This window comes from Anolis carolinensis, unplaced genomic scaffold (genome assembly GCF_035594765.1).
Source record: "Anolis carolinensis isolate JA03-04 unplaced genomic scaffold, rAnoCar3.1.pri scaffold_14, whole genome shotgun sequence".
In the NCBI taxonomy this organism is placed as follows: domain Eukaryota; kingdom Metazoa; phylum Chordata; class Lepidosauria; order Squamata; family Dactyloidae; genus Anolis; species Anolis carolinensis.
Genome location: NW_026943825.1, coordinates 12,436,508 through 12,456,768, shown reverse-complemented (window position 1 = coordinate 12,456,768; position 20,261 = coordinate 12,436,508). Strand labels below are relative to the sequence as shown.

General features: G+C 42.3%; 1 protein-coding gene across 3 annotated transcripts in view; it reads left to right on the top strand.

The window, feature by feature from the left end:
* The first annotated feature begins 349 nt into the window (after window positions 1-349).
* The window catches only part of setdb1 (SET domain bifurcated histone lysine methyltransferase 1), a 54,241-nt gene continuing 34,329 nt past the window's right edge, over window positions 350-20,261 (top strand). The window contains exons 1-9 of one of the 3 annotated variants that reach the window (XM_062964793.1): window positions 350-515; window positions 3,672-3,897; window positions 4,871-5,034; window positions 7,439-7,476; window positions 10,910-11,042; window positions 13,070-13,198; window positions 14,489-14,690; window positions 14,994-15,067; window positions 16,837-17,027. In XM_062964793.1, coding sequence (XP_062820863.1) covers window positions 3,683-3,897; window positions 4,871-5,034; window positions 7,439-7,476; window positions 10,910-11,042; window positions 13,070-13,198; window positions 14,489-14,690; window positions 14,994-15,067; window positions 16,837-17,027 — 1,146 coding nt within the window. In that variant the 5' untranslated portion in view covers window positions 350-515; window positions 3,672-3,682. Of the gene's footprint in view, window positions 516-3,671; window positions 3,898-4,870; window positions 5,035-7,438; window positions 7,477-10,909; window positions 11,043-13,069; window positions 13,199-14,488; window positions 14,691-14,993; window positions 15,068-16,836; window positions 17,043-20,261 lie in introns of all 3 variants that reach the window. The other 2 variants (XM_062964794.1, XM_062964792.1) reach the window with 2 other exon arrangements.

Here is a 20,261-nt window from a genome sequence, read left to right as displayed (position 1 = left end):
TAAAGTTATTATTATTATTATTATACTGCCATGTTGTGGTTGCAATTAGCTTAAAAAATCCATGCTTTCCTTTAATGCTTTTAAAGAAAAGCAACAAACAATTCAATTTTTTTAAATGGAGCTACTGGCTCTTTAAAAAGAGAGAGAGAGAGAGAGAGAGAGAGGGGACTAGAACATTGCGCATGCGTACTACGAGCCGGAGCGAGCATCCCGCTTGCTTGCTAGCCCGCCGGAATGCGAGTCTCTCTCTCTCTCTCTCTCTCTCCTTGCGCATGCGTACTACGATCCCGATGCTTGGACGCATGCGTAGTAAGTAAACGGACATCGCGTTTGCCTGGTCTCCTAGCCGCGCATGCGCACGATGCTTTGAGAGCCCTCTGGGTTTGTTGAGGGGTGCTTGTTCCCACCCGGAAGCACGTTGAATGGGTTTCCGGTCCTCTTAAAGCCCCCTCCCCCCTTTATTGGTTCCAGGGAAAATCATTCCGCCCCTTGTTTTTCCCTCAGAGGGGGAAAAGGTGAGTGCTTTTTGGGGGGAAAGGGTTTGGAGTTGGGGGTCTTCGTTGGGAAGAAGGGAAGGAGGGAATTGCATGGAGGCAGTGGGGCCCAAGGGTGGGAGCAGGGCCTGGCTTTGGGGAGGGAGTCAGCCATGCAGGGGGAAGGTGCTCCTGCCTCAAAGGAAATATTGAATGCAACAACAATACATAATATATATATATATATATAAAAGAGTGATGATGGCATCACGGCAACCCACAAAACAACAAAACTACAGGCCCCCCAACCTCGAAATTTGACAACACAACCCATCATCCACGCCTCTAGGTTGATACAACAAAAAGAAAAGAAAAATAAAGTCCTAATTAGAGAGAGAGGGGAATAATTGCTTTTATCCAATTGCTGCCAGTTAGAAGGCTAAGCTCCTCCAACTTGGTCTCCTAGCAACGCAATAAAAATAATAAAAAACACTAAAAAATTAATACAATAAAATACTATAACAGAAAATAACTAAAAATAATACAAGAAAATAATAAAATATAATAAAAAGATAACTTACAATAAAATTTATAAAAAAATACAAATAACGTCAAATAAAAATTACACAATTTTTAACCAATACCACCACCACTTTGCCACAGCAACGCGTGGCCGGGCACAGCTAGTATATATATAAAAGAGTGATGGCATCACGGCAGCGGACAAAACAACAAAAGTAAACACCCCACAACCTCGAAAATTGACATCACAACCCCTCATCCATGCCTCTAGGTTGATACAACAAAAAGAAAAGAAAAATAAAGTCCTAATTAGAGGGAGAGGAATAATTGTTTTTATCCAATTGCTGCCAGTTAGAAGGCTAAGCTCCGCTCACTTGGTCTCCTAGCAACCCACTCAGCCCAGGGGACCCTTTACCTTAACTACCACCAATTCCTCAATACAGTAGAGTCTCACTTATCCAACATAAACAGGCCAGCAGAATGTTGGATATGCGAATATGTTGGATAATAAGGAGGCATTAAGGAAAAGCCTAATAAACATCAAATTAGGTTATGATTTTACTTATTAAGCACCAAAACATCATGTTAGACAACAAATTTGACAGAAAAAGTAGTTCAATACACAGTAATGCTATGTAGTAATTGCTGTATTTATGAATTTAGCACCAAAATATCACGATGTATTGAAAACATTGACTACAAAAATGCGTTGGATAATCCAGAATGTTGGATAAGCGAGTGTTGGATAAGTGAGACTCTACTGTACTTTATTTCCCATACCACCATACTTCGCCACAGCAACGCGTGGCCGGGCACAGCTAGTATATATATATATTTGACTGTATATAAATCTATGTAAAATAAAGGAACTGCTACAATATATCATATAGGTATATTCTATTTTTATACATATATATATATATATATACAGTATATATATATTCTATATTTAAATACATAATATTAAATTGCATTATGGTTGCTTTTGTTTTTGGACTACAATTTGTTGATTTGTGTTGCTTTGGTTGCTGATGATTACTCTGTATAGTGTGTTGTGGAAGGCTTTCATGGCTGGAATCACTGGGTTGCTGTGTCCAGAAGCATTCTCTCCTGATGTTTCGCCCACGTCTATGGCAGGCATCCTCACAGGTTGTGGGGTCTGTTGGAAAACTAGGCAAGTGGGGCTTATATATCTGTGGATTGGGCAGATCAAAAGACAACCTGGCAAAATGGCACTAACTAAAATAATCCCCCACCTTGTGCGACTGTGGAGCCCAACAAACAACTCTGCATCTGTATGCATGTCCGCAGTGTCCCGCCTCATGTACAGAGGAAGAATTGTTTGAAGCTACAGACAATGCGATCACTGTTGTCCATTTTTGGTCAAAAGATATTTAGTCACTTAAAAAGGTAAAGGTTTCCCCCTAACGTTAAGTCCAGTCATGTCTGACTCTGGGGGTTGGTGCTCATCTCCATTTCTAAGCCGAAGAGCTGGCGTTGTCCGTAGACACCTCCAAGGTCATGTGGCCGGCATGACTGCTTGGAACGCCGTCACTTGTGCTCCTTCTATTTTTTTTATCTTTTTAATACTAATTTATGCAATGTTTTTGATATGAAATAAATAAAGCTGGCCCTGATTGTTTCCTGTCTGGAATTCCACAGATATATAAACCCCACTTGCCTAGTTTTCCAACAGACCTCACAACCTCTGAGGATGCCTGCCATAGATGTGGGCAAAATGTCAGAAAAGAATGCTTCTGGAACATGACCAGACAGCCCGGAAAACTCACAGCAACCCAACAATAAATACTACAGTAGAGTCTCACTTATCCAACATAAACGGGCCGGCGGAATGTTGGATAAGTGAATATGTTGGATAATAAGGAGATATTAAAGAAAAGCCTATTAAACATCAAATTAGGTTATGATTTTACAAATCAAGCACCGAAACATCATGTTATACAACAAGTTTGACAGAAAAAGTAGTTCAATACGCAGTAATGCTATGTAGTAATTCCTGTATTTACGAATTTAGCACCAAAATATCACGATGTATAGACTACATTGACTACAAAAATGCGTTGGATAATCCACAACGTTGGATAAGCGAGTGTTTGATAAGTGAGACTCTACTGTATATAAGATCAGTCATTTAAAAACCGTAAGTAACAATATCAACCAAGCATCTATAGAAACACTGTAAAATTCCACAATTAAAAGCAGGATGCATGGAGTATAAAACAGAGCTTGCAAAATATAACCGGTAAAAAACCAGTATAAAATATCAGTCATGTTAAAAAATAGATACAGTATATGCAAAATAAATGACACGTCAATTATGGAGCAAACAAAATAAAACAAAATAGACAGATTAAACAATAAACAGTAAAAATATTAGTTAAAAACACATTTAACACACAGTCACTCCAATAAATTAAATAAAAGCCAAAATATTTGAATATATCCATAAAACAAAGACCTCGCCCACATTAAGAGATTATTATTAATAATTTTCTCATATATACATATACACACACACATATGTTCTTGGCCATAGTTACCCTTAAAAATGTTCCTGTTCCAATGTACAGGCAAATTCAACTTAAGAACAAACCTACAGAGCCCATTTTGTCTGTAACTGCCTGTATTTGGTTGCCTCCTTCTGGATGCTTTCAGCTTCGACCGCCATGGCGGAGTCTGAGGACATGATGGAGCTGCAGCGGGAGGTGATGGAGGAGCTGGGCATCTCTCTGGACGACTTGAAGCAGATGATTGACGAGGAGCTGGAGAAGTCAGAGGAGGTCCGGCGCCGGAAGCTGGAGCTGCAGCGCATGGAAGAAGTGGTGCAGCAGAAGGAGGCCGAGGTGGCCTACGTGGACGAGCTCCTTGACAATGCTGTCAAGTAAGTCAGGAGAGAGTCTCCATTGCCGATTTGAGTATTGACAGATTCGATTACCCGCATTGAGTCTAATGCACCATTGAATCTAAGGTGCACTTCCATCTTCAAAACCTTGAAACCAGAAAAAATATTTGCTGCCGAATGTAATGTGCAGCAGTCAAAAAAAGGTGCGCATTATAGTCCCCGCCTGCTTAGAATCTCTTCACAGAAGTGTTAGAGCACCAAAACTTCCTGCAAAACAAAGGAAAATCTTGGGGTGCATCTCTGCTGTAGACCGTATCCACTTTAATTACCTTGGCTCAATGCTATTGAATTATGGAAGCTGTAGTTTTACAAGGCCCAGTAGAGTTGTCATCAGAATAATTCTCTATGTTTATAAAACTGTACGGCACTTTATCACTGTTACTTATGTCCATGATATAGCACTTTATGAAACCCGTCCCCACTGGTTCGCGTTTAATTACTCTGATTTTATCTGCTTTGATTTTAATGTATTGTTCATTATATTATTTTGTTTATTGTTGAAATGTTTTAAGTTTTTGTCAAATATTTATTTATTTTTATTTATTACAACATTTATATCCCACCCTTCTCACCTGAGAGGGGACTCAGGGCAGCTTACAATAAACACACATATAAAAATTATACAGTACACATAAATCAGATTAAAATTATTAATTTACATCAGCATTCATAAAAACATTCTAAAATACAAATAGACAAGCTCAGGTTCAAAAGACTGGATTCAATGGCCCTTTGAGGCATCCATCATAAAGCAGATGTGGCCTTCGATGGAAATATTATCATTATTATTAAATGAGTTTGACACATGAAATATCCTGGCTCTTATTTAGAGCCTTTTTTCCCTTGTGTATAAAATTTACTTAACAAAATCTATACCAACAGGGAAAGGGTTCAAGCATTCTCAAAGATAGAGTTCTTCAAATTTACTTGGCCTTCCTTCCTTCCTTCCCAGGGCTGTGGATAAATGTGAAGTACTCTTGAAAGACGTCTATGCCAACCTGGGCCTGGAGTATCATGAGACTGACTCGGAGGAGGAGGACCCCTCTTCCAAACCCTCGGAAGTCATTGAGATCCCCGACGAAGACGATGATGACGACGTTATGAGCATTGATTCAGGTTAGAGAGACCCCACAATGGGGAGCCAGGCTATGGTTGAAGGTTAGTGGCCTCCCAGGAGGGCTGCACCCCCATCTTACACATCTTTGTAAACAGAACCAACTGCAGAATGGGGTTGTTTTTCTGTGTGTAGGCTATGGGGAAAGTGTTGGAACTCAACATAAGTCATACTTCTCTACTGAAGTCCTAACAGCAACATGCATCCACCTCCACTGAGGTGTAAAAGCAGACTGACTACAAAATGGAGTCCTGAGTCTGAACATGCTCAGTACAATCACATGTCTATAACCCCCTGCACAAGCTTGTAGTCCTCATCAAGGACATAGAATAGCAGGAGAAAGCTCTTCTTCTATTGACTTCTCTGCCTGCCTGTTGCTCTATTCTCTCCTATCCCTTGCTTGTTATATTATTTATTTATTTAATAATAAATAAATAAATAAAACTTTATTTATATACCGCCCTATCTCCCGGATGGGACTCAGGGCGGTTTACAGTCATAAAAGCAACACAAACATTACATAACAACATAATACACATTATTAAACAAAGTAAAATAATACAATTATAACAATAAATCACACTTACATGACCAGATCAAGGGGACAGGAACCATAAACCCAATATATTAAAATATATCATTTTAGGCTAGGGAAATCTTGTGCAATATATTCATATCATACATTTATATCCCTCCCTTCTCACCCTGAAGGGGACTCAAGAGTGGCTTACAAATTATATTTACATACAATATTATATTATTAGCATAGCACAATATGTCACAGACAGAACGCCACCAGATAAGATTCAACACAGTTTATTAAAGATACAGAACCAAAAATGCTCGTAAAAAACAAAGGGCTAGGCAAACACTCGCCTTCAATATGAAAAGTCACTCAAAAACGGTTCAAAAGATAAACCGGATTAAACAGGAGTTTAATCCGGGTTAAACCAAAAATGCTTACTTCAGCCTGGCACTTTAAACAAACAAAAGCTGGTAAACAAAGATTCAATAAAACATAAATACTGGCAGCAGATTCCTCTCTGCTACTCAACAGCTGTGGTTGAGTAACTAAGTTGTTACTCCTCCGTGCAGCGGGCGAACTCCGGGTCCAAATACATCAATCAGGGTTGCAGCGGTCAGCGGGGTCCCAATCCGGTCCGAGGTCGATAGCCAGGTGCAGGCGTCTAAGGTTCCACGAATTCCACCGATAGCCACAGAAAGGATAGTCCAAGGTCGTAGTCAGTCGGTCAGTCAGTCCAGCGTCAATCCAGAGTAGGTAAATAGTGTCCGTCAAGAAGACGACGGAGGTCCAAGCTAATAAGATTAAACACAGGTTGCACAACAAAAGCCCACACAGTTCCTCCCGCCGTCTATGCCCAATGTCCTTGGTAACTTACGTATTCAGCAAACGAAACACACCCGTCTTCAGGAAATTCCCAACAAGAGCCCAAGCGTCCGTCCAGATTACCTTGCCCAACGCAATTAGCCCTGGATTCAAAACCCCATTTTATGCCAGTTTACAACTCCTCATCGCTATCAGCTGCTCCCCTAATTCCAGGTGCCTCATCATCATCATCCTCATCAGAGCTAAAACATCTTTGACTACGCCCCACAGCATCCCCAGCTGTGGATCCCGTTCCATCCCTCCAACTCGTCCACGGGTCCGATCCTGCAACCCGCCAGTCGCTTCCCATGCTATCATTACCAGGAACACCCAAATCCTCCCTCCCACGAGTCCATTCCATGTCATCCTCCTCTGAGCTAACCACCTCCTCCTCCATTCCCTCGGTAAAACCCTCAAAGGCATCTTCGTCTGTTGGTTCTGCAAATAAGTCCCGCAGCCGTTTCCTCTCTCGCTCCTCAAGAGAGTCTGACTCTCGAGGAGTCTTACGACCACGTCTCCCAGAATTGGAGCCATAAGGCTCAACCATAACACAATACTGGCAATAAATTACTATATTGTACTATATCAATATGTTGTAATATTATTTATATTACATGTAATATATAATATATAATTAACATTATTATATTGTATTATAGTATTATATTGTATTACAAAATAATATTATTAATATTATAATATTATATTGATACTGCTCAGGGACAGGCCTCTTTTTCTAAGCACATAGAGCCCTTCTGTGAGCATGGAGAGAGGCAAGATGTCTGCTGTGAGTTAGTTAGTTAGTTAGATAGGCTCAGTTTTACTTCCCTATGTAGATATGTATTTTTTTTGGAATAAAATCTTTTAATAACTTTTTAAAGCTTGGCTGTGTTCCTGAATTGCTGGAACTCAGTTGTTCTACTGCTAGCATTAGAAACTTCTAATCTAAAACTGCGGTTACTGCTCTGGTTGCGGATAACATGTAACTACGTATTTCCTTTTTTTCTTTTTCATTGTAGCGGACACAAGCAACAAAATGGCAAAGGATCAATCGCTGGTGAGTTTATGGAGATAGAAGGGGGTCGGGGGAGGGATTTTGGACTACATCAAAAGATGTTTAGTTTTTAGATTGGTAGTTCCCAACCTTTGGGCCTCCAGGTGTTTTGGACTTCAACTCCCAGAAATCCCAGCCAACTTACCAGCTGTTAGGAATTGTGGGAGCTAAAGTCCAAAACACCTGGAGGGCCAAAGTTTGCCCATGCCTGCACTAGTGCCTTACATTTGCTAATAATAATAATAATAATAATAATAATAATAATAATGTCCTAGACACTTGGGAAGTGTTCGACTTGTGATTTTGTGATATGAAACCCAGCATATCTATCTTGTTTGCTGTGTCATAATAAAATAAATAAAATAATAATAATAATAATAATCATTCTATCTATATATATATATAAAAGGGTAATGAAATTTCGGCCTAGGACAAAACAACAAAACTACACATTCCAAAAACACTAAACTTGGCAGCACAACCCCTCATCCATGCCACTATGTTCATACAACAAAAAAGAAAAATAAAGTCCTAATTAGAGGGAGAGGAATAATTGTTTTTATCCAATTGCTGCCAGTTAGAAGGCTAAGCTCTGCCCACTTGGTCTCCTAGCAACCCACTCAGCCCAGGGGACAGGCAGAGTTAGGCCTCACTTAGGCCTCTTCCACACTGCCTATAAAATACAGATTATCAGATTTTAACTGGATTAGATGGCAGTGTAGACTCAAGGCCCTTCCACACAGCTATATAACCCATTTATAATGGACTTAATGTCAGGAGAAAAGCTTTACCCTTTACCTTAACTACCACCAATTCCTCAATACTTTATTTCCCATACCACCATACTTTGCCACAGCAACGCGTGGCCGGGCACAGCTAGTCTATATATATAAAAGGATAATGGCATCGCTCCACCGGGCAAAACAACAAAACTAAAGGCCCCCCAACCTAGAAAATTGACAACACAACCCCTCATCCACGTCTCTACGTTCTTACAAACAAACTACACATCCCTAACCTCCATGGGGCCAAAAAAACCCCAAAAACCGGAATGCACCCCTTTCTGACCCACCTTGATTCACACTAAATAGCCTTGCAGCTTCAAAGCCAGGCTGCCACCTAGGCCACAGCAAAAAAACCAACCAAAAAACAAAAAAAAAATCACCACTTCAGTGTGAATTTTAAACCATTGTGTAGAAGGGGCCTCATATAATCCTGTTCCAGGCAAATCATATAACATTAGCAATATAATGTATAATCATTACTGTGCTCTAATAACAATACACAACAATATAATCTCTAAAATCAGGACACTAAATAAACAACAACACTCAGAACACAGGGGAATTCCACACAGGAAACAACCAGGCCCAGCTAACACGTCCCAGTAAAGGATTCTTCCAAGTACTAACCAGGCAGACCTTGAAGCTGCAGGCCTATTCAATGCTAATTTTTTTTTTCGTGTCAGGAGCAACCGAAGTTGCTTCTGGAGTGAGAGAATTGGCCGTCTGCAAGGACGTTGCCCAGGGGACGCCTGGATGTTTTGATGTTTTACCATCCTTGTGGGAGGCTTCTCTCATGTCCCCGCATGGAGCTGGAGCTGATAGAGGGAGCTCATCCGCACTCTCCCCAGGTGGGATTCGAACCTGGCAACTTTCAGGTCAGCAACCCAACCTTCCAGTCACTTAGTCCACTACGCCATCTGGGGGCTCCATTCAATGCTAATCAAGGAGAGCCATGGCAACACCTGCCTCAACCAGACAACAGTTCTTTCTACCACACTGCACGTTATTCCACACATACCGTATTTTTCGCTTTATTGGACGCACCGGATGATAAGACGCATCCAGGAACTAAGGGCAAAATGGGGCGATGTGTGCCGTGCGAGCGCGCGCACGGCACACATCGCCCCATTCTCCCTGCCTGGACGCAGATCCAGATCTGCGTCCAGGCAGGGAGAATGGGCACATTCTCCCTTCCTGGATGTGTCGGCAGACGCATCCAGGAAGGGAGAATGGGGCGATGTGTGCCGTGCGCGCGCGCCATTCTCTCTGCGCGCCCCATTCTCTCTGCGATGTGTGCGTGCGCGCGCCCCATGCCTTGGCTTCCCTTTTTCTGTGTCCGGGCGAAATGAATGAAGGTCCTTAAGTTCGGGGGAGTTCTTCCTCGCTTTGGGAGGAGCCGGAGAAAGAGAAAGAAGGGAAGGAGAGAGGGCAGCGCGGAGGAGATTGTCTGGCAGCCGAAAAGAAAGGAAGCAAGGAAGAGGGAAAGTTGAGGCGAAGGGAGAGGGAGGCTCAGGCTGGGGTTGTTTCCCTCTCCTCCTTCTTCTTCAAGGGTTAAGTTGAGGCTGAAGGAAAAGGACAGACACAGAGAGGCTTCCCTCTCCTCAGGAAGCGATGTGGGGCGATGTGTGCGTGCGCGCGCCCCATTCTCTCTGCCTGGATGCGTCTGCCGCATCCAGGAATGCGTCTGCCGACGCATCCAGGAAGGGAGAATGGGCACATTGCGTTTATAAGACGCACTGACTTTTCCCCTCTATTTTTTGGGGAAAAAAAGTGCGTCCTATAAAGCAAAAAATACGGTATATCAACCCCTTTGTGGCCCACCTTGATTAACACTGAACAGCCTTGCAGCTTCAAAGCCAGACTACCATTATTTCCATCTATGGTACCTCTTGCAGTTTCCACACTGATTTCTCTCTATTCTAGTTTCAGTGTAGTCATGAATAATGAATAATATAATAATAATATAATGGCAATAATATGATAATATACTACAATAATAATAGAATAATAATAGAATTATAAAATATATATATATAAATATAATGTGCATAATTCCCATGGAGTAAACAACAAAACCACTGGACCAAATTACACCAAATTTGGCCACAAAAGACATAGTCATCCAATCAATCTGCATGCAGCAGTGTGTCAGCAAAAATGGCTAGGCGTGTCAGTGCTGACACGCGTGTCATAGGTTGGCCATCACTGCCATAAGTCATACTTCTCTACTGAAGTCCTAACAGTAAGATGCATCCATCTCCACTGAGGTGTAAAAGCAGACTGACTACAAAATGGAGTCCTGAGTCTGAACATGCTCAGTAACGCCTCCCGGACGAAACTAGCAAATCAACATACACATAGAATACAGATTAACAAATATATACATTAACAAATAAATAGTGAAAGGCTTGAGAGGTTGCTATTTCCAGTCCTCTGCCTCGGAGTCTGCTGGAAACTTCTTCCTTGGAGGCTTTTAAGCAGAGACTGGATGACCATCTGTCGGGAGTGCTTTGATTGTGTTTTCCTGTATGGCAGGGGGTTGGACTGGATGGTCCTTGGGGTCTCTTCCCACTCTATGATTCTGTGAGATGTTGAACTTGTTCAAATGTTCAAAATGTTCAAAAGCCGAGTCCCATTTAAGCCTCTTAAAGCCGCAGAGCCGTGCCGCTTCCGTCTCTCCGCAGCTCCGCGAGGCCATGGCGGCCATGAGGAAGTCGGCACAGGACGTCCAGAAGTTCATGGACGCGGTGAACAAAAAGTCGGGCGGCTTGGACTCTCAGAGAGGTAGGTCGGCCTTGGGTTGGCAATGGAGTGGAAGACATAGTCTTCCCAGGGTTGGGAATAATAAATTCCAGACTTCAAAAGGACTAGTATATGTGAGCATCTTCACCGCATTTGAAGCCTTTTGGGCCTGTAGCTTTGTAGGGCATTACTAGAACTGGATGGACAGCGAGTGGTTGAAAAACAGTACAGCTTGAATATTGCTTATCTGGGATTCTGAATTCCAAAATCTCAAATTGCTCACTGGGTGATTGATCTAGTGACCCCTTAGCTTCTCTGAAAGTTTCGAAGCGGAGGCTTGATGGCCATCTGCTGGAAGGGCTTGGATGGTGCCTTCCTGCCTGGCAGAAAGGAGTTGGACTAGATGGCCCTTGGGGTCTCTCCCAATTCTAAGTTCTAGGATTCTTCTATTATTGTTATCGCTATTATTAATCATCAACAGATCCTAGGTGGCCATCTGTTGGGAGGGCTTTGATGGTGTCCTGCTTGGCTAAAAGGGAGTTGGACTGGATGGCCCTTAGGGTCTTTTCCGGTTTTAGAGTTCTTCTTCTTCTTCTAATAATAATAATAATATCAGGACCTCAAGATTGAACTGCAAAGACTCTGGCAGAAACCAGTGCAGGTGGTCCCGGTGGTGATCGGCACACTGGGTGCCGTGCCAAAAGATCTCAGCCGGCATTTGGAAACAATAGACATTGACAAAATTACGATCTGCCAACTGCAAAAGGCCACCCTACTGGGATCTGCACGCATCATCCAAAAATACATCACACAGTCCTAGACACTTGGGAAGTGTTCGACTTGTGATTTTGTGATATGAAATCCAGCATATCTATCTTGTTTGCTGTGTCATAATAAAATAATAATAATAATAATAATAATAATAATAATAATAATAATAATAATAAGTAAATCAAGCAGTCAAAGAAGAAGAACATGCCCTGGCAGAATATATAAAGCAAAGTGAAGAACCTGCTTTGATTGAAGTCAAACATCAGAAACTCCTCAAAGCACAGCAGACAAAAAACCAGTACAAGAAAACCGCACTACAAACTAGAGCTGACAGCTGGCACAACAAAACATTGCATGGAAAGTTCCTTGACAAAATTGAAGGAAAAACTGATAAGGAGAAGACCTGGCTCTGGCTCACAAATGGGACCCTGAAGAAGGAGACAGAAGGCCTGATCCTTGCAACCCAGGAGCAAGCCATCAGAACAAAGGCAATTCAGGCCAAGATCGAAAAATCAGCTGATGACCCAAAATGCAGACTGTGCAAGGAAGCTGAGGAAACATTGATCATATCCTCAGCTGCTGTAAGAAAATCGCACAGACAGACTACAAACAGAGGCACAACTATGTGTCCCAAATGATTCATTGGAACTTATGCCTCACGTACCACCTCCCAGCAGCAAAGAACTGGTGGGATCACAAACCTGCAAAAGTATTGGAAAATGAGGACGCAAAGATACTGTGGGACTTCTGAATCCAGACTGACAAAGTTCTGGAACACAGCACGCCAGACATCACAGTTGTGGAAAAGAAAAAGGTTTGGATCATTGACGTCGCCATCCCAGGTGACAGTCGCATTGACGAAAAACAACAGGAAAAACTCAGCCGCTATCAGGACCTCAAGATTGAACTTCAAAGACTCTGGCAGAAACCAGTGCAGGTGGTCCCGGTGGTGATGGGCACACTGGGTGCCGTGCCAAAAGATCTCAGCCGGCATTTGGAAACAATAGACATTGACAAAATCACGATCTGCCAACTGCAAAAGGCCACCCTACTGGGATCTGCACGCATCATCGAAAATACATCACACAGTCCTAGACACTTGGGAAGTGTTTGACTTGTGATTTTGTGAAATCCAGCATGTCTATCTTGTTTGCTGTGTCATACTTATAATAATAATAATAGATTTTTTTGTGTGAGGAGGGACACTGGTGGGGTGATATAGCTGGCCAAAGTCTCCTTGGGACATGCCAGCCTTATGCAGCTCTTTTCTCATTGCTTCCTATCTCCGCTTGTCACAGGATCTCAATCGGTGAATCCCGGCTGCGAGCTCATGCAGGAGGGAGACCTGACCGTTGGGGACCGAGTGCTGGGCAAGAAGCGGACCAAGACCTGGCACAAGGGCACCCTCATCGCCATCCAGACCGTGGGTGGGTGCCATGAGTTTTCCTGTTGATCCTTGTGTTGCAAAGGTGGGCCCTTCTTGGCACTCTGTTGCGGATCTCGGCTGAAATGGATGAGCGCTTTCAGCATCTTTAACTTTAAGAACAAGCCTTTGACATTACAAATCCAAAGCTGTGGACACTAAAACCCATATGCAGTAGAGTCTCATTTATCCAACACTCACTTATCCAACGTTCTGGATTATCCAACGCATTTTTGTAGTCAATGTTTTCAATGCATTGTGATATTTTGGTGCTTAATTCGTAAATACAGTAATTACTACATAGCATTACTGCGCATGGAACTACTTTTTCTGTCAAATTTGTTGTATAACATGATGTTTTGGTGCTTAATTTGTATAATGATTACCTAATTTGATGTTTAAGCAGCTTTTCCTGAATCCCTTCTTATTATCCAACATATTCACTTATCCAACGTTCTGCCGGCCTGTTTATGTTGGATAAGTGAGACTACTGTATATTGATAATCTTATATTATCTGCTTAGAACTGGATTATATGAGGCCCCTTCTTCACAGCTGTAGTGGATTATCTGGCAGTGCGGAGTCAAGATAATCCAGTGCAAAGCAGATAATATAAGATTACAAATGGGTAATATAGCTGTGTAGAAGGGCCTTGAGTCTACACTGCCATATAATCCAGTGAAAATTAGATAATCTGTGGAAGAGGCCGAAGTGAGGCCTAACTGTGCCTGTCCCCTGCACTGAGTGGGTTGCTAGGAGCCCAAGAGGGTGGAGCTTAGCCTTCTAACTGGCAGCAATTGGATAAAAACAATTATTGCTCTCCCTCTAATTAGGACTTTATTTTTCTTTTCTTTTTATTGTATCAACCTAGAGGTGTGGATGATGGGTTGTGTTGTCAAATTTCGAGGTTGGGGGGCCTGTAGTTTTGTTGTTTTGTCGGTCGCCGGGATTCCATCACTCTTTTATATATATAGATTTAAAACCCATATAATATCTGAAGACCGTGCCTTACGGGACTTATCATCCTTTCGCAGGGCATGTAAGACGCACCTGTTTCGGCAGGCTTTTGATTTTTGTTACTGCTATTTTTAAATTTATAGATTTTAGCCTGCTCTTGTAAGCCGCCCCGAGCTCTAGGGTAGTGGCGGCATATAAGTTTGATTAATTAATTAATTAATTAATATCCTAAAATATGTACAAACATTGGCTAAAAGGACTTGTAGTTTTCACTACAAGTCCGCTGGTGCTGACTTGTAGTAACCCTTTCCTTTCGCCACCCTTCCTTCCGTCTTCAGGGCCGGGGAAGAAGTACAAAGTGAAGTTCGACAACAAGGGCAAGAGCCTGTTGTCAGGGAACCACATTGCCTACGACGCTCATCCGCCCGTCGACAAGCTCCACGTTGGGAGCCGCGTGGTGGCCAAGTACAAGGACGGGAACCAGGTCTGGCTCTACGCCGGGATCGTGGCCGAGACGCCCAACGCCAAGAACAAGATGAGGTCAGGAGGGAGGCATTGCTAAGGACTTCGCTGGTGCAATTGCCAGACCCCCTCCCCAGATTTAAAGAAGATTGGCAGCCTTTGTAAACAATGTAATGCAGGCAGTCCCCAATGTTTGTTTACAAACATCCGACTTTCAAAAGACCCCTAGTTAAGAGTGGGAATGAGATAACAGGAAGTGAGAAATCTGCCCCTTGGAAGAGAAATTCATGGGGAAAAGGGGTCTCTACTGAAGCTTTCATGCCAATCCTTGTGTCCACAACAAGCTTGGATGTCACCTTTGCTGTCCTCCTTCCCTTCTAGGTTTCTCATCTTCTTTGACGATGGCTATGCCTCCTATGTGGTCCAGCCAGAGCTCTACTTGATCTGCAGGCCTTGTGAGTATCCCTGAGCTCATTTATTCCCAAATTGGTGTGTTGTGGCTTGGATATGGTAGGGGTGGGGTGGCAGTAAGACAATTTTCGTTTAGCTCTGACCATGCTATATATAATACTAGCTTGGGGACCCGGTGGTGCCCGGGTATTTTGAGAAACTTGTGTGGCAAGTTTGGTCCAGATCTGAAGTCGGCTGGGTTCAGTGCTGTCTGTATAAGGGTGAACTACAACTCCCAGAGCAAGAAGTGAGTGAAGCTACTTGGTTCATCCTCCCCTAATCTGCCCCAGGATGGAAAGGGGTTCATGGTGGTTCTGTGTACCAGTTCCGTCACTGGCGGGCTTTGGAGTGGCTTGTGGGAATCGTAGCGATTGAAAGTACTACAAATACCATCACCCATGGTCCATCGTCCCGCAAACGGCACCAGGACGTAAAGTGCGTCATGGGGGTTAAGCGTGTCAAGTTTGGGCCAGGTCTGTCGTTCCTGGTGGTCACAGTGGCCTGTGACAGTGGCGGCCAATCAGAAAGCTGTCACATATTCCGCATACATACATACCCGCATACAAACATTGACTTTTATTATATACTAGCTTGGAGACCCGGCGATGCCCGGGTCATTTGAGAAAGGCATTGTTTGCCTGTGTTCCAAGTGTAGCCTATATCCAATGTCAGCTGGGTTCAGTGGGTGCGGGTGAGCTCCAACTCCCATATGCAAGTCCCATCGTCCAGTGTCCATCCCTCTGCAAACAGAGCCAGTATGTAGAGTAGGTCATGGGGGCTCCATGTACCATGTTTGGTCTTGATCAGTCATTTGTGTGGGTCGCGGTGCTCTCAGGAAGTGAGTGAAGGTATTGGAAGTCCCATCGTCCATGGTCCATCGTCCTCCAAACTGCACCTGGGTGTAGAGTGAGTCATGGGTGTTCTCTGTGTCAAGTTTGGTCTTGATGAGACATTGATGGCGGTGACAGTGGTCTCGGGATATGAGTGAACATACTGCAAGTCCCCTCATCCACTGTCCCTCCCCCCCCAAACTGCACCAGGGTGTAAAGTGGGCTACCCTGCATGTGCGTGTCAAGTTTGATACAGTTTTGTCATTCATGGCCATCACAGGGGTTTGTGGGAGGTGAATTGAATGAAGGTACTGCAAATCCCATAATCCTTGGTCCATCCTCCGTCAAACTGCTGCAGCATGTGAAGTGTGTCATTTGGGATCTGTGTGCCTGGTTTGGTTCAGTTCTGTGATTTGTGGCAGTTGCTGTGGTCTTAAGAAGTGAGGGAAGGTACTGCAAATTCCATCATCCTTGGTCCATCCTGCCCCAATATACATCAGGACGTAAAGGGGGCCACAGGGGTTCTGTGTGCCAAGTTTGGTCCATTTCCATTATTGGTGGGCATTGCAGTAGTCTGTGGGAGTTAAAGTGTTTGAAAGTACTGCAAATCCCATCATCCTTGGTCCATCCTCCCCCAAACAGCACCAGGCCATAAAGTGCCTCATGGGGGTTAAATGTGTCAAGTTTGGGCCAGATCCGTCATTTCTGGTGTTCTCAGTGGCCTGTGGAAATGGTGGCCAATCAGAAAGCTGCCACATACCCGCATACATACATACCCACATACAAACATTGACTTTTATTTATATATATATATGTATGTATGTATGTATGTATGTATGTATATGGATGGATTGTGTGTGTGTGTGTGTGTATGTATACCGTATTATATGTTTTATATAGTGTCAACCCCTATTCTATCCATAATGGTCACATTTCCTTATCAGTGAAGAAATCCTGGGAGGACATTGAGGACATCTCCTGCCGGGACTTCATTGAGGACTACATCACGGCCTACCCCAACCGCCCCATGGTCTTGCTGAAGAGCGGCCAGCAGATCAAGACCGAGTGGGAAGGGACCTGGTGGAAGTCCCGCGTGGAGGAAGTGGATGGGAGCCTGGTTAAGATCCTCTTCCTGGTAGGAACAGCGCAGGTATCTTTCACCTTTTCTTGGATTTTGGGATCCCCCCTCCCTTGGAAACATGCATGCAAAACAAACCCAACCTAACCCTAATCCAACCCTTCCCTGTGCTATCCAAAGCTAATCTACCCTGTTTCCCTGAAAATAAGACATCCCCAGAAAATAAGACCTAGTAGAGGTTTTGCTGAATTGCTAAATATAAGGCCTTCTCCGAAAGTAAGACCTAGTAAAGTTTTTGTTTGGAAGCATGCAGGATCGGTAAATGTACATACCATAGATTGTTGTACATGGAAATAAAGGTAGCAACAAGAAATAATAATAACTTTACTCCATCTCCCAGAAGGGACTTAGGGCAGCTTACACAGGGATAAGCCCAACAACAGCATAAATTTACATACGAACAGAAATTTAAAACAGTAATTTTAAAACAGTATAGCAATAAAATATAATATAGACATTCTTGAAAGAATTCACAGTTTGGTTATGCTGTTTTGTGATGACAACTACTGTCCAGTAGATAATAAATTTTCATTTTAAAAAATTCAACCATAAATGTGAATTCATCTTTGTGGAAAAATAAGACATCCCCTGAAAATAAGACCTAGCGCATCTTTGGGGGCAAAAATTAATATAAGACACTGGCTTATTTTCGGGGAAACAGGGTATATATATATATGTGTGTGTGTTTGGCTGGAGTTATACTTCAAAATGTACCTTTTCTGAGTTACATACAAATGCAACTTGAGAACAAACCTACAGAACTGGTCTCGCTCATAATGTGGGCATGGCCTGTACTTAAAAGTTAATCACACTGGGTATGTGTGCCCAGTTTGCTCCAGATCCATCATCGGAGGCCCTGACGTGGGTCTCTGGATGTGGATGGACTCCAACTTGTATCCCCTTCAACACCATCTGTATTTTAAGTTGGTCATGATGGGTGTGTGTGAGCCACGTGTGGTCCAGATCTATCTGGGATGCGAGTCACAGGGCTCTCTAGATGTGGAAGTCATCTTGAAAAAATATATATACAAACATACATAAATACATATATTTTGACTTATTTATTTAGATAGATAGATAGATAGATAGATAGATAGATAGATAGATGGTTATCCCTCATTCCATCCTTTAGAGGTGACCTTATCAAATACATACATAGATATATAAATAGATAAACTTTTATTTATTTAGATAGATAGAGCGATAGATAGATAGTTGTCCCTCATTCCATTATTTAGAGGTGGCCTTATCGGATAGATAGATAGATAGATAGATAGATAGATAGATAGATAGATAGATAGAGAGACTTTTAGATAGAGAGACAGGTAATTGTCCCTCATTCCATCTTTTAGAGGTAACCTTATCATATAGATAGATAGATATTTTGACTATTATTTTGATAGATAGATAGATAGTTGTCCCTCATTCCATTATTTAGCGGAGGCCTTATCATATAGATAGATAGATAGATAGATAGATAGATAGATAGATAGATAGATAGACAGACAGACAGACAGACAGACAGACAGACAGATAGATGGTTGTCCTTTGTTCAGTTTTTAAGAGGTGGTCTTATTAGATACATACATATATTGACTTTTATTTATTTAGATAGATAGGTTGATAGATAGTTATCCCCCATTCCATCCTTTAGAGGTGGCCTTATCAGATACATAGATAGAAAATACATATACATATGTATCGACTATTATTTTTATAGATAGATAGAAGATTGTTCCTCGTTCCATTATTTAGAGGTGACCTTATCAGATAGATAGATAGATAGATAGATAGATAGATAGATAGATAGATGCATAGATGCATATACATACACACACACACACACACACACACACACACACACACTTGCTGTGCCCGGCCACGCGTTGCTGTGGCGAAGTATGGTGTTATGGGAAATCAGATAATCTGTATTTTATAGGTAGTGTGGAAGAGGCCTACGTGAGGCCTAACTCTGCCTGTCCCCTGGGCTGAGTGGGTTGCTAGGAGACCAAGTGGGCGGAGCTTAGCCTTCTAACTGGCAGAAATTGGCAGAAATTCCTCTCCCTCTAATTAGGACTTTATTTTTCTTTTCTTTTTGTTGTATGAACAACATGGATGAGGGGTTGTGCTGCCAAGTTTAGTGTTTCTGGGATGTGTAGTTTTGTTGTTTTGTCCTAGGCCGAAACTTCATTACCCTTTTATATATATAGATATATATATTGTGAAGGTAAAGGTTTCCCCTGATGTTAAGTCCAGCCGTGTCCGACTCTGTGGGTTTGTGCTCATCTCCATTTCTAAGCCAAAGAGCCGGCGTTGTCCATAGACACCTCCAAGGTCATGTGGCCACTGGCATGACTGCATGGAGCGCCGTTACCTTCCCGCCGGAGCGGTACCTATTGATCTACTCACATTGGCATGTTTGCGAACTGCTAGGTTGGCAGAAACTGGAGCAACAGCGGGCGCTCATTCCACTCCCAGGATTCGAACATGGGACCTTTCGGTTTGCAAGTTCAGCAGCTCAGTGCTTTAACACACTTCGCCACCGGGGCTCCGTATATCTATATATATAAAAGAGTGATGGCATCACGGCGACCCACAAAACAACAAAACTACAGGCCCCCCAACCTTGAAATTTGACAACATAACCCATCATCCACGCCTCTAGGTTGATACAACAAAAAGAAAAGAAAAATAAAGTCCTAATTAGAGAGAGAGGAATAATTACTTTTATCCAATTGCTGCCAGTTAGAAGGCTAAGCTCCTCCAACTTGGTCTCCTAGCAACCCAATAAAAAATAATTAAAAACACTAAAAAATTAATACAATAAAATACTATAATAACAGAAAATAACTAAAAATAATACAAGAAAATAATAAAATATAATAAATAAAAATATATCTTACAATAAAATTAATAAAAAATGCAAATACAGTAGAGTCTCACTTATCCAACACTCGCTTATCCAACGTTCTGGATTGTTTTCAATAGATCGTGATATTTTGGTGCTAAATTCGTAAATACAGTAATTACTACGCAGCATTACTGCACATTGAACTACTTTTTCTGTCAAATTTGTTGTATAACATGATGTTTTGGTGCTTAATTTGTAAAACCATAAACTAATTTGATTTTTAATAGGCTTTTACTTAATCCCTCCTTATTATCCAACATATTTGCTTATCCAATGTTGTGCCGGCCTGTTTATGTTGGATAAGTGAGACTCTACTGTAA